The following is a 15,249-nucleotide window of genomic DNA, read 5'->3' as shown; positions in this document are numbered from 1 at the left end:
GGTCATAGAGTGAATGAGTGTGGAAACAGGGCCTACAGCCCAACTTGCCCAAGCCTGCCTTGTTCTTTGCCATTCCTATATTAAGTATTTACCTGAATGCCATAGTGTTCACTGTGAGCACTATAATAATAATAATAATAATAATAATGGATGGGATTTATATAGCGCCTTTCTAATACTCAAGGCGCTTTACATCGCATTATTCATTCACTCCTCAGTCACACTCAGTGGTGGTAAGCTACTTCTGTAGCCACAGCTGCCCTGGGGCAGACTGACGGAAGCGTGGCTGCCAATCTGCGCCTACGGCCCCTCCGACCACCACCAGTCACTCACACACATTCACACACATTCACACACAGGCAAAGGTGGGTGAAGTGTCTTGCCCAAGGACACAACGACAGTATGCACTCCAAGCGGGATTCGAACCGGCTACCTTCCGGTTGCCAGCCGAACACTTAGCCCATTGTGCCATCTGTCGTCCCAAGAGCCCAAGAGCCCCCACCCCCTGTGCATCTGCACGCTTGCCAAATCTGTGTCCTCATCCTCCCCACCACAGGGCTACACAATTTACTGATAGTGGGGTGAAGATACTGGGACAACATCTGCCATAAGTTTGTTAACCTTACTCAGGAACACTAATTTTCTGAATTCTTCAACGAAAGCACAAAACCAACAAAACTTTCATGGGACGATGATGCTCGTCTGTGTTGGAACATGCAACGTAGTTTCTACCTGAGGGCACTTGTTGAAATGTTCAGAACAGTTATCGATGACCACAAATGCGGTTGTACTTTTTCCTTTCACACCGCTATCCCTCATCTTCTCCTGGTTAAATAAAGGTTAAATAAAATAAAAAAAATAAAATGATCCCCTAGAAACTTCTTCCACAGGAAATTGTGCACCATTTTGATAGAAGGAGAGGGAGATTTGGAAGATTCAAGGGTATGGAGGAGAGCCACGATGTAGGATATGCTCAATCTAGAGCAACAGTAAGGAATAGAGATTTGGATTGGATTTTCTCCTCTCGAAAAAAATGTGGGTGTTCACCTCAGTTTTTCAACTTGTCATTTTAACATTGGGGCAACAAAACAGTTTTGTTATACCTTAAAGCGCTATTTGCACTTCCCATTTAAAATCTATTCTTTCCATAATGCTACACTTAAGGAGGTGTATTATTGGACATTGATGGCTTGCAACAACATCCTGTCCAAAGATTGATTAGTATCTTTTATTTAAAAAAATTGTGGTTACACATCTTAAAACACTGTTAATTTTAGTAATGAAATTTTTGGTTCTGATTGTGGGTTTTAGTGAGTCGTTTGCAAGATGACCTAGAACTTCCTTTCACTCAGCAGTCAACCTTGCATGGTGTTGCTGTACATTTATAAATAATTCTATGCACTTTTCTACAATAACAAGAATTTGTCTGATGCAAATCCATTCTCATATCTCCTCTAAATCGTCTGTATATAAGTTTTCTTTTGCAAGTCTCGAACACTCAAATTATAGTTTCATCATAATGGTGTTAACGTTATTACGAACAGTATAAGCTTTGACACCTTGCCTGGTAGCACTATCTCAGTAGCTACTCCATAATCTATTAAAAACAGTTTTCTGTGAAAATGCAACCAATTCATAGTTAACCTAAAGTTTTCACAATTCCACAGGACTTAATTTATCTAAGTAAACTATTTTACGACACCTTGTCAAAGTATTTGAAATTCCATTTACGCCATGTCAACTGGACTTCAACTTGGTTAGTGAATATCATTTCCAAATATGACATCATCTTTCAAATATATCGCACTACATGGGCTTTTTTGCACTGGAACAATTTGTAACTCAGTGTTCTGCTAACTACTGGCAAGCCCTTACGAGTAAAGTTCATATTTCATTGTCTTGTCAATGAATGCAGACGTAAGATATATCGACACTGGTGACTCAACACCTGAGCATGCATTAGGACTATTGGGAGAGGAAGAAGACTGGGATAACCAGGTTCTCAGATCAGTTGGAGAGAGGAAGAGCATAGAGTGGGAGTTCTCCCCACTGCAATCAGTCTGAAGAAGGGTCCTGGCCATTTTCTCCAGAGATGCTGCCTAGCCGCTTAGTCACTCCAGCATTTTGTGTCTGCCTTTGAGACTAGATACTGTGCGCAAGTTGTTATGCAAGTGCACTGTGATTATTTTTGACTAAAGATATGAAACCTTTCATTCCCTTTTAGATTTTGTTACTGGTATTCCAAGAGGAGCAAAGTCCCTGGGCTATGTAAGGATTGCTTATTTAATACAACATTATTTGGGAAATGATTTAATTAGAATGATAAAAGTTAACTCAATTTAAGTCATTTTATCGTTCCTCGAGCATGGTTCCAAGTATTATTATCTTTCTACTTTAAACGACAATTAGACAATTTTTACACAGCGTAATTGCATGGGGAACAAATTAGTTTGTGACAACTTTTCTGTATAGGGGAGGGTATGAATGGTTGTTCCTCAGGATGTTCAATCTCCACTAACAAATGTAGTGTGATCTTTCGCCTTCAAATGACAGGATGTACAAAGGAAGGCGCCCATTCACAGTGTGGTGCCAATTTAGTACCATGGAAATGTTGGTTTAGAAGATGTGCTTAAATGCTTTATTGGGCCATTTAACCCACAGCTTTCTGACTGAAGCAAGCTGTGTGTATCTCATTTTTTTTACAATAGGATTTTCAATGTAACATATGTTCTTAACATTGACAGGTGGCTATTTTAAATGGAGTTAACATGCAATCGCTTCACAATTTCTCTGGGGAGCAGGTAAGTAAATCTATGTGTTATATTTTAAATTGTGACTTGATAAGTTTGAAGATCAATACTGAAAAACAAATATGACGTGTATTTTTTTTCCTTAGATGGCTGCATACTTTGGTTACTCTGTTGCTGTTACTGATATCAACAGTGATGGGTAAGGTTGTGTATTTTGGGGTATGTGCTGCTTTGGAACAATATACTGAAAAATTGTGTTTAAGATATGCAATGTTCCACGGTCAGTGGTAAACACTGAACATTTTGGGGTATTTATAGACTAAAGTGATAGTGTGGAAACAGGCACTTCGGCCCAACTTGCCCACACAGGCCAACATGTCCCAGCTACTCTAGTCCCACCTGCCTGTGCTTGGTCCATATCCCTCCAAAACTGCCCTATCCATGTACCTGTCTAACTGTTTCTTAAACGTTGGGATAGTCCCAGCCTCAACTACCTCCTCTGGCAGCTTGTTTCATGCACCCACCACCCTTTGTGTAAAAAAGTTACTCCTCAGATTCTGAATTTAAAATCTGAAATTGGTGTGCAAGGGTTTGTTTTAATTTATGAAAAGCTATTTAAAGGTTGCATTGTTAATCATTCTTGGGTTCTCCAATTTGAAATGGAATTTAGTCTTAAAAAAAGAAATGAAATGATGCGCGAGGAATGGTTTACGTATTGGGAATGCAACTCGCTCTAATTTGAATCAATGTTGTTAAAAGCTGAATACAAATTGTTTGGATTTGAAAATGATTCCAGACCAGGCGGTCTGTTGATTTTGAGGAGGCAGTTTAGACGACATAAAGTAAGTTAGCAAAAGTATGGAGCAGAGAACAGGAGGTGCAATTATCTTGACAAGTTTGAGAGCTCTGTGATTGTGTGCTCACCATGAATGAAAACAATATAGATAAGGATTGTATTAACAGCAACAAGAACTTGTAAAGCCTTCAGGCCCTTGCAAACAAAAGTTCAAGTGTGCTAGGCCTACTTATAATTGGAGTAAGAGATGAAACAATTGGATGGGGTCAAGATTTATAGCCAGAGGGTGTGTGGTGGAATAAAAGTGAAACAGCGCTTAAAGAGCAGCATGTTAGAGAGGCACTTCAAAGGAAATGAGCTTCAAGGAGGTGTTAATTTCAGCAAAGAGGCACAGATTCACGATATTTTCAAGAGAGAGTTAGATTTTGCTCTCAGGGCTAATGGAATCAAGGGATATGGGGAAAAAGCAGGAACGGGGTACTGATTTTAGATGATCAGCCTTGATCATATGGAATCACAGTGCTGGCTCGAAGGGCCGAACAGCATACTCCTGCACCTATTTTTCTATGCTTCTAGAAGTGGTGGCAAAGGTGAAGATTGCTGTTAGATACAAAAGCAGAAAATATTCAGTCTTTTTGTTTGGTTGTAAAATTGGGGATGGAGGGGGAGTTAGGGAGGGAATTCCCGAATCTTGGTGCCATCAGTGGTGCAAGCGTGCTGACGATGATCTTGGTGTACATAATCTTAAATCACTGCAGGAGTTTATAAACAATAGTGGTCTAATCAGAGGCAACATACTGAAGAAGGGTTTCGGCCCGAAACGTCGCCTATTTCCTTCGCTCCATAGATGCTGCTGCACCCGCTGAGTTTCTCCAGCAATTTTATGTACCAACATACTCAGTGGTGGGCAGTGCTGGAGTCAGACCATATGCTTTTCACCCAGGAGTCAAACTCTCTCATTGCCTGTAATAGCTAGTGATAATGCTTGTACCTAGTTTAGCCCAGGGCAGCTCAAGGGGGGGGGGGGGGGGGGGGGGGGGAGTTCTCAGCCTGAAATATGAGGAGCATGCGGGGGATTTCCCCGGCCTGTTGGGCTCCTTGACGAGTGCGTTAAGGCAGAGCGGGGGACAGTTGTGGGTGGTCGAGCTGATTGGAAGGTGTCGGTTCTGATTTGGGCCAGAGCTGGAAACCAGGGCACCCGGGGAAAGTCATGGCATTAACAATGGATTCAGGGCACAAGAACTGCCGCGTTGCAAACAGGGCCCAGGTATTGTCACCGAGAAGATGTGGAAACATTCCAGGCAGTCCAAAGAAGTTCAGTGTTAATGATTTATCTTTTGAAAAACTGGGGAAAGTTTGAAATTAGACCTGAAAAAACTGAATAAGTCTAAATCGGTCTGAAGAAGGGTGTCGACCAAAAACGTCACCCATTCCTTCTCTGCAGAGATGCTGCCTGTCCCACTAAGTTACTCCAGCATTTTGTGTCTATCTTCCATCTAAACCAGCAACTGAAGTTCTTTCCAACACAGAGCTGAATAAGTGTTGATTTTATATGTTTTAGGTTTATGTTTGTTATTATTGTCATGTGTACAAGGAAAAGCTTTGTTTTGTATGCTAGCCAGTCACATCAGATGATACTATACACAAATGCAACCAAGCTGAACTCATGTACAGTAGGTAGAGTCAAGAGAAAGATACATAGTGTAGAATATAATTCTCAGCATCATAGTTCCAGAAACTTGTAAAATATTATAAAGATATTAAGTGTGGTGGGAAAAAGGTAAATCCATATAACTAGTGTTAATCGGATGGGGTATTCAAAAACTGGTTCAATGCTCTTTGGCATTATTATCATAACATGAAATAGAGTTCTTCATGAAAATCTATTTTATAAATATTTAGCCTCTGAGTTGAGAACATTGGGTCCTTTTTTCATCAAATGCATTAGCTGAGATGAAACAAACGTTTTTTTCCTTGTCTGTATTTATCCTGTGACCATATTCTACATAAGGAAAGCTTAATCGGACCTGATGGGAAACCAGTTATTTACGCTTATTCAACTATTTTCTAACGTGTGTCTTGACTGTCACCATCTTGGTATGCAGGTTATGTGTTATTATTTGCACCAGATACTTGGTGCTGAGGGGATCACAATTTGATATCTGGTGCTGTGGTATTTTCCGGATCCTGGCCAAAACTCTTCTGATTTTGTAATTGCTGGAAATGGTGCAATCTCTTTTGTGTCCTTTAAAAGAGGAAGAGATCCAGTCTTGTACTTCACAATGTAATCTTCTTTTCCATAAACAAGTTAACAAAATCACAACTAAAGTTCATTGGAAGAGCAAGACCTACTGAATTGATAAATAACTGCCAAATCTTTGTTCTTCAAGCTCCCTCTTCCCAAATTTCCTCTTGATATAAATAAAGAATAAAGTTGGAAGGAAATGTAAAGCAGGTCTTCCAAGTTCTTTGGCCTCAAACCTTTATCTTCAGATAAGCCCAGTTTGGCAGTCATGTCACTGTGCTCAGCCAGTTCCAACTAGTATTTGGAGCCCAGATATAAGTTAGAAGATTTGAAACAAGACATCACATTTTCCTCCCCTTTTCATTCTTTCTTCCCCCCCCCCCCCCCCCCCCCCCCCCCCCCACCCCCCATCAGTCTGAATACTCCAATCTATCTAATTGAAAAGATATTTGAGAAATATTAACTTAATGTTAGCTATGTTGCTTGACATTAGCCCTCCACCTATTGGGCTTAATACGATACGATATGATCCAATAGAACTTTATTTTTCCCCAAGAGGGAAATTGATCTGCCATAAAAACACAAAATCCATGAAACATGAAATTAAAGTGACGAGTGGAAAGGATTGTGGGATGTACAAAGATTGGGGGGGGGGGGGGTGTGAAGAGGGGAGAGGGGAATAAGTCTCAGTCCACCCCACGGCAGAAGGGGGAGGAGTTGTAAAGTTTGATAACCACAGGGAAGAAAGCTCTCCTGTGGCGTTCTGTCCTGCACCTTGGACATAATGGGCACTGGAGAGGCATTGCTCCTGGAACCTTGCAGTTAAAGCTGATGACTATGTTAGGAATAAATAGTAATTATTCTCTGATTATATTTGTGTGAAGCTGTAAATCTGAGACCGTGCAATATATAATTTCTCCCATTTCTTTAAAGCATACTGTGCAGTTACACAGTAAATCTTGAAGGAATCTGTTCCCACTAACTTAATGGTGAAAATCTGTCTTCTAGATTTGATGACCTTTTGGTTGGAGCACCGCTTTTTATGGTTCGTGGTTCTGATGGAAAATATCGAGAAGTGGGACAAGTACATATTTATTTTCAGGATGCGCCAACTAGTTTTAAAAATGCTTTGAAGCTGACAGGCACAGAGACCTATGCCAGATTTGGGTCTTCAATTGCACCTTTGGGAGATCTCGATCAGGATGGTTACAATGGTGAGTTTTTGTTTTATTTGCATCCTTTTAGTATTTAGTTTTTAAATGTAACATTCTGTGGCCTTGTGCTTACACAGTTGATTCTGAGGAATAAACTGTACAAACAGATGTTGCCAAAATTGGTGTACATGCTTTGAGGTTAATGCCAATGAAAGCATCACGTGACATAAATTCGGTCCCTACTCTCAAACCTGACCTGAGTTCAGCAAGAAATTATCCAGTGCGTTGAATTTACTCCAGACTTGCAGAACTCTCTTAGAGGTTTATTAAGACTAAGCAAATAATACAACTAATAAAATATAAAACACTAGAAACTATATTTTAAAAAAACTACAAGAAACTCCAAGGTGATTCAAGAGCTTTTATTGTCATATGTCCAAGACAGAACAATGAAATTCTTACTTGCAGAAGCACAACTGAATATGTAAGCACAGTACTCTGTAAAACAAATAAACAATAACAGTGCAAAAAGGCAAAACCAATGCCCAAAGTCTATGTAGTTCAGATCTTATTGGGAGGTTGCAGTGTTGAAGAGTATATAGTAAATGGCAGATCCCTCAGGGTTTGGTTTGCAGAGGGATCTTTGGGTGCAAGTCCATACCTCCCAGAAAGTAGCAATACAAGTAGATAAGGTGGTAAAGAAGGCGTGTTTGACTTCATTGAGTATTAAAATTGGTAAGTCATGTAGCAGCTTTATAAAATTTGGTTCGGCCACATTAAAGTATTGGGTGTAATTCTGGTTGCCATACTTTTGAAAGGATATGGAGGCTCTGGAGAGGATGCACAAGAGGTTCATCAGGATGTTACATGGAATTAGTGTGTTCATCATGCTCGAGGCACGACAAAGCAAAGCTGAGTGGAAGGATGTCATATCCCAACCTACCTTCAGAAGGATCTGCAAAGTCACTGTGCTGATAGCCTGTATAGCGGAAATATTAGAACATAAGCTATTGGGAACTCCACATTTGTAGGAAAATGGACAACAACGGCAACACTAAATGAGGTTGATTTCAGTTCAAACATTCAGTGGAGCAGAAATATAGATTCTTCATCTATTAATAATTATGTAGTTGTTGGTTTTACAAAATAATGCATCGATGAAGGGGAGAGGATTGTTGTGTACCCTGCATGGTTGGATTCTTTGGGGGAGTTTGACCACAACTGGGACCATGTAGCACTGTGGGCTAGTATCAAACATGTAACTTCTGATCAGGAAAAGGTTCCATTCAGTTGAAAGTGTAGTGCGTATTGGCACTGCTTCATGAGTGTATTTGCCAAGTACAATAGAAATTGTAACATAGCATTTATTCCATGCCAGACTGCAATCTAATTTGTATTAACAAGATTGGACGGCTGAGTCATCCTTTTGACTTGGTCATCTTAGAATGGATGTCTAAGATCCTGGTCCAAAGTTTATGAGCCACAGCTGAAAGAACAGACGAGCCGTGTATTTTCGCAACCATACAAATGGAGCATGCTCAGGTCATGATGAACCAAAGCTGTGCAGAAAAAGCCATATCCCAACATATGCACAAAGGATCTGCAAAGTCTTCAAATCTGCAAAGCTTTGCTCATAGACTGTATAGCTGAGGTATTGGAAGAGAAGCTTTGGGGAACTCCACAGGGTAGCAAAATGGACAACAATGGCAACACTAAATGAGGTTGATTTCAGTTCTTCTTCTTATCGAGTCCACACACAAGATTAGAAGTGTGTTCAGCCAGAGCTGTCGCTTCTTGTGTGTGGTGGTGGAAAGATTGGTGGAAACAGGGCCGTGCCTTGAACGCTCTTTCCTTGACCCCGATTTCAGTTCAAACATTCCTTGTGGCAGAAATATTTCTGATTTATGCAGTGGATTTGATTAATACATAAAATTGGCCTTTGTCGCCGATCAAGAGTGCGATGGAAATTTAACTCAGCAAAGAAGCAGTCTATGCAGAAGGCAAATCAAAACTCATTTGTTTTTCTATTAGCTTAGATTAATGGCCTGGTGATTGTTGGATGAATCCCCGCACCAAATGCATCCCACCCACGTCATCCTGCCTAACCTGCTTCCTGAGCTGAATTCCAGAACAACCTCTACAAAATTCTTTTGTCGTCTTATCTCATTTTATCATTCCTCTTTTATTGTCATTTTGCTACAGAAATGTACAAAATTCTTAACTTGTTGGAGGAGTGTCAAGGACGGTTGTGATGGAGGCAGGGCACGGGGCAATCTATTGACTTGGGCACAATTGTTGGAGATTGTGATTTGTGCAATGTGGAAAGGGAGAGCATTTGATCTGTCAAGTAATTGATGGTGGCATAAAAGACCTTTCCCCTCTTCTCCCACACCCGTCAATCTTACCTTTCTAGTTAATAACCCAACTCCCTTTTCATTTCTGGTTTTATTGGATTTATGTGGTTTTACCTGGTTATATCCCTAGCAAGTGTTTAGACCCTAACCATTTACTGTGTAAAATACTTTTTGTCCCTTTTTTTTGATTATTTTACCAATCACCTTCATTTTCTACGTCCTTTAATTTTTGACATCTCTCACAATGGGATTGTATTGTATTTATTCTGTCTGCACCTTTCAGTATTTTAGACACCATTGTTGGATATCTTAATTTCCTGCTCTGTTTTCAGGAAAATGCAACTTGCCCAGTCTACCCACATATTAAAATCCTCATTTCTAGAGTCCTTTTAATCAATAGTTTTTGCACCCTCTCATAAAGCCTTTGCCTTTTGCCTAATATATGGTGCCTAAAACTGGTTCCTGCTCGTGGGCAGGTAAGGGTTGGTAAATTCCTTATTTGTCCAGCCATTCCCTCCCTGATCCTTGCTACCATGTGTTTCTCATTAAATGATGGCATTTGGACTGCATGGTCATTGGGAACCACAAACCCTCTCAGAACAAGCTGTTTAGCAAATTTGCAGTCTGAAAGAGGAAGCTAAAATTGGTGACACTACCAAAAATACTTTGGGTCAGCAGATAATTCTGATGTTGTACAAACATTGCTTTGTGTGACATTGCTTCTGTATCTCTGGGTCAAGAAGAAAAAAAAATAGAAGCCTATCCTAATATCCTTCTATCCTAATTGATATTAGGAGCTGCTGTGCATTAAAAGGGGCCATTTGGTTGGATGCTATGTGGCTTCTACTCAGAGTGGGAATGGCTTCTGGCTGTCTAATTGTGTTTCATCTGGGCGGCACAGTGGGGCAGCTAGTAGAGCCATCGCCTCACAGCAACGGAAGGACCCTTGTTCGATCCTGACCTTGTTCTCCCTGTGACCACGTGGGTTTCCTCGCATATCTCTCATCCCAAAGATGTGTGGGTTTGTAGGTGAATTGGCTTCTGTAAATTGCCCCAAGTGTGTTGGGAGTAGATGAGAAAGTGGGATAACATAGAACCAGCGTGAATGGGTGATTGATTATCCATGTGGACTCGGTGTGCTGGAGGGCCTATTTCCATGCTGTGTCTCTGAAACCAGAAACTAAATACTCCTGGTCTGAAGAAGGGTTTCGGCCCGAAACGTCGCCTATTTCCTTCGCTCCATAGATGCTGCTGCACCCGCTGAGTTTCTCCAGCAATTTTGTGTACCTTCGATATTCCAGCATCTGCAGTTCCTTTTTGAACACTAAATACTCCTCCATTGATGTCAATAATCACTTGTAAACAAATGAGGGTGACAAGTGAGCTCTTTGCAAATGGTCTGCAATAAGCATAAAACTTTCAGGGGAGTAAAGAAATGATGGGGATTGGAGGGCAGGTAGCCAGTTTCAGAGGAAAGATTGTTTAATGTCTGTTCTCTTTTTAAAAAAAAAAAAAAAAAAACTGGGAAAAGATCGTACCAATGGCAGAAATACACAACATGTCAGGCAATATCTGTGGAGAGAGAATTGCACTGACTCAAAAGATCAATGACCTTGTAGAGCAGAAGTTAGCTTTTTTTATTGTTGTTTTCTGTGCACTTCCTGCCTGTTAGAACAAGTAATGGACTCTGTTATGATCTGTAATGAAATGCTTGCCACGGGTTTTTTAATCATTATAGAGATGTGCTGATTCTTTACCTTCAACAGTCAAATGAATTATTTTTTTGGTTTTCGGCTATAATAGTAACAGCATGGTATACAGCTGAATTGTGTACTGCCCAGAGCAATGCATCTGGAGCAATGCAAATGTTCTTGCATGTCAGTCACCATTTTAATTTCACAACTGGTTTGGCTTGGTTCTGTTCCAATGAATATTTGGGGTGATTTAGTATCTTGAAGAATTTCGTGACAGATGTTGCTTATGTCATTTTTCCCAGTTTGCGTAATTTGTATTTGTGGGTGTTCTTTACGACATCGTTTTTTTTTTGCTTTGCAGTCTTGATTTCTGTACAGTTTCCAGCTGTTAAATGCTCTCATTTAAAAAAAAAAAAATACTTCATGACTTGGTCTCTTAAAACATTTTTATTTGTCCCCATCTCCTCAAGGCAATGATTACACAGGGATGTAATTACATTTGAGCTGACCACACTTTATTTCTATGTCCTGACTCCTAGGGTGTGAATGCACTGTGAAAGGCCCTTTATAATTGAGTCAGTGGGCAAATACTTTCCACAGATATTCCTAAAATAGAAGTTAGGAGTAGGAATCATGCCTTTTTAAAAAAAAATTTACTCTCAGTCTGCAATCAAAGAGCAAAGAAAGTACACCTTCCGTCACCGTGGCTGAGGTCACCCTATAATGTTCTCTCTTGGCATTACTCATGGTCATTGAGATTATTCTCTCTTGAGTCAAATCGAATTGGCAGAAAAAGTCAGTGTTGAGCAGAATTGTTGTGTGGAAGAACAACATTTTTTACTGAGTCTGTAAATTGAAAAGGTGAAATTGTATTCTTAAAAAAATGTATTCAGCTAGACTAATTTGTAATAGAAGCACTAAAGATGAATAAAACGACATTCCTTTTGTTTCTAGATGTTGCAATAGGAATTCCTTATGGAGGGGAAGACCATAAAGGCCTGGTTTACATTTACAATGGGAAATCCTCTGGTTTAAATCCTCATCCTTCTCAGATGTTAGTAGGACAGTGGGCTTCTGACAGCATGCCTGCCAGTTTTGGTTATGCCATGCATGGCGCTGTTGACGTTGACACAAATGGATATCCAGGTATGTCTAACAGCTTAAAATGATCTAAAATCAGTAAGTATGGCTACTAAAAGTTTAGAAAGTAGAAATGAGGAACTGCAGATGCTGGTTTACAAAAAAGGACACAAAGTGCTGGAGTAACTCAGCAGGGCAGACAGTTTCTCTGACGAACATGTGCAGGTGACATTTTGGGTCGGGATCCGTCTATTGGCCTTTTTCAGTCTGAAGAAGGGTCCTAACACGAAAATTCACCTATTCATGTTCTCCAGTGATACTGCCCGGAATGCTGAGTTACTCCGGCACTGTGTCTTTTTTTGTACTACAAATTTACATGGGTTTTCTGGGATAACCAGATAATTGTGTCATTACCCCACAATTTTGTATGATCACGAAATACCTCAAAGTTTACTCATTGATGAGTAATATCTGATTGCAATTTAATCCTCAAATTGTTTTTAAAACTGTGAAGCTAATTCTATTGACAAACATAGATGGATTATTTTCCACTTTAAACTGCAGTCTATATGTAGTGGTCACCATAAGTTGAAGTTCTTCCATTTCATTCTGACACTCATGTCCATTACATATCTTTCACATTTTCTTTAGTTGGCCAGAAGGTCAGCCTCACAGAATAATTTTCTGGACCTGATTCTACTGATTCTCCAGTAAACATTATTTACTGAATTATTCTGCTTGATTCCTTGTGCTCTTTGCCAGGTAGATTTTGTCACATGCTGTGCTTACTTAGGATCACATTCTATCTTGTCATAGAATCAAACAGCATGGAAACAGGCCCTTTGGCCCAACTGGTCCACGCCGACCAACATGCCCCATCTACCCTAACTCCACCTGTCTGTACTTGGCCAATATCTTGCCAAACCTATCCTAACTAAGTACTTGTCCAAATGTCTCTTAAATGTTATGATAGTATCTGCCTCAACTACCTCCTCTGGCAGCTCTTTCCATATACCCACCACGCTTTGTATAAAACAAAAAGTAACCCCTCAGCTTCCTATTAAATCTTTTGTCCCTCATCTTAAATCTTCCAAAGATTATTTTTCAAGCAAAATTTTCCTTTGGCATGTTCACTTGAAACATTGACATCTTATTAGATACTAACCATGCTGAAGCATTGGTGCTACTATTTGATATATCATCATAGGGAATGAGGGGCGGATGGTATCTGGTTTCTCTTCTGAAGCAGTAGCAAAGTACAGATGCTTCAATAAGGATAAAATGTTTCCCTTGCTAATCATGTAATCGAATACAATGGCATAGGGATGCAGGTTTGTACACTGGGTAACTTGGCAGAGTCGATAAAGCAAATTCGGACTCTTTTTGGTCATTGTGTTCACTGGATAAACTCATTAAGTCTCAGAAAATCCCTGTTCTGCAGTTTCATGGCAATCTTGCAATTAGACTGATTTAGACTGTGGGTGTTGAAGAATGTAATGCGTTGGAGTAGGAATCCTGTTGTGCTCTTATGTGAGATTGCAAAAGGATTTTTATATTTCCTTGTTCCTAGCGAATGCTTGAAATCAGTTGGGAAACTTGGCAAAGTCCTGTGAAATGTTGCTTGGAAGTTATACTGATGCATGTGAAACGATTCCATCTGCAGTGAAGGAAATACTTTTGTGGTTGAATATAATGAACCAAGACAACCACAAAAATAGTTTTAAAACTTTGGAATGGACTGAAAGGAATACTAAGAACCTGAAAATAAATGTGGCTAAATAATTGATTTGCACGATGACCTAACAGGTACATTTTTTTCTAGATTTAATCGTGGGAGCTTTTGGTGTTGACAAAGCAGCAGTTTACAGGTATAGTTTTTCACTTGGTTGGTTTGTTTGATCTTTATGCAGTTTTTATTTGCAACATTAATCATTTATTTAAAAGGAAATACTTTTCACTTTAATGGCGCTGTATCATCAAATGTTGCAAATCCCACGTGGTATCATGCATTAAATTATCTTGTTTATCACCGCACCACAAGAAGTATCATCTTCTCCTGATCTCATCTGATGGGTTCTTTCCCCACTACAACTTCTGCTCACCTATACCACTTTGTGGAAACGTTGATCTATTTCCTTACTTTGCCTACTTTGAATTCTGCTCCCTTTTAAGTTCAGATATGATACGGAGATAAGATCTGCAGACTCATTGTGGGATTATAAATCATTACTTTGAGAACATTTGGGGTATTGTGTGCAGTAATGGTCACTCCTTTGCTGGAAGGACGTGGAGAGGGTGCAGAATTGGTTTACCAGGATGCTGGTATCAGCTATAAGGAGAGGGTGGAAAATCTTGGATTATTTTCTCTGCGGCATCAGAGCCCGAGGAGAGACCTGATAAATGTTTGTAAAATTATGAGAGGCATAGATAGTGTCGTGAGTCTTTTTTCCTGAGGTGGAAATGTCAAATACTAGAGGGTCAGAGAGGGAAAGTTTAAAGGAGATGTACAATGCAAGTTTGTTTTTTTTTACATAAGAGAGCAATTACTGCTTGGAACGGGCATGCAGAGGTGATGGTGGAGGCATATACGATAGCGGTGTTTGAGGCTTTTAGATAAGCACATGGGTATGCAGGGAAAAGAAGGAAAGGAAACCGAGAGCTCAATGCTCTTAAGACAGTGGAATTGATAATAGGCTTTAAGAGAGACCCCCCCCCCCCCACTCATCATCAACAACACCACAGTCACATTAACCAATTTTAGTCACAAAAATACAATACAGTACCTTCACTGAAATAAAAACATACTTTAGAGTCACCAGGGAGAGAGATTGCAGTGAAAGAGTTAACACCAGACAATAAGCTGAATCATGTAACATTAGTTTTAATGTCATTCTGCTGCAGAACATTTAATTACAAGGAATATTAAATGAGTATGGTGATCAATTGCATTTAGTGGAAATTTAGACTTTTTGTTAGATTAAGCGTAGAGTTTTTCAGATGCTGCCTAAAGTTATGTTGATTGTGAAATGTTTGTATTGAAGCACATGTCAGGCTGCTTTTGCCATTTATTCAGCTGTCTTCATTGTGGAATATGGAGTTAATGCAGAAAAGTAGTGTGGAAATAAAAAGTCATTTGACTTGTGGAAGGAGGAACTGAGTGGCCTATTTCTGTTTCT

General features: G+C 39.8%; 1 protein-coding gene across 1 annotated transcript in view; it reads left to right on the top strand.

The window, feature by feature from the left end:
- Positions 1-15,249, top strand: part of itgav (integrin subunit alpha V) — an 89,330-nt gene that overhangs the window by 42,008 nt on the left and 32,073 nt on the right. Inside the window, exons 9-14 of the mRNA XM_033023801.1 lie at positions 2,225-2,268; positions 2,745-2,801; positions 2,897-2,949; positions 6,800-7,005; positions 11,948-12,139; positions 13,896-13,941. Coding sequence (XP_032879692.1) covers positions 2,225-2,268; positions 2,745-2,801; positions 2,897-2,949; positions 6,800-7,005; positions 11,948-12,139; positions 13,896-13,941 — 598 coding nt within the window. The remainder of the gene's footprint in view (positions 1-2,224; positions 2,269-2,744; positions 2,802-2,896; positions 2,950-6,799; positions 7,006-11,947; positions 12,140-13,895; positions 13,942-15,249) is intronic.

This window comes from Amblyraja radiata, chromosome 7 (genome assembly GCF_010909765.2).
Source record: "Amblyraja radiata isolate CabotCenter1 chromosome 7, sAmbRad1.1.pri, whole genome shotgun sequence".
Taxonomy (NCBI): Eukaryota; Metazoa; Chordata; class Chondrichthyes; order Rajiformes; family Rajidae; genus Amblyraja; species Amblyraja radiata.
This window is presented reverse-complemented; position numbering and strand designations above follow the sequence as displayed.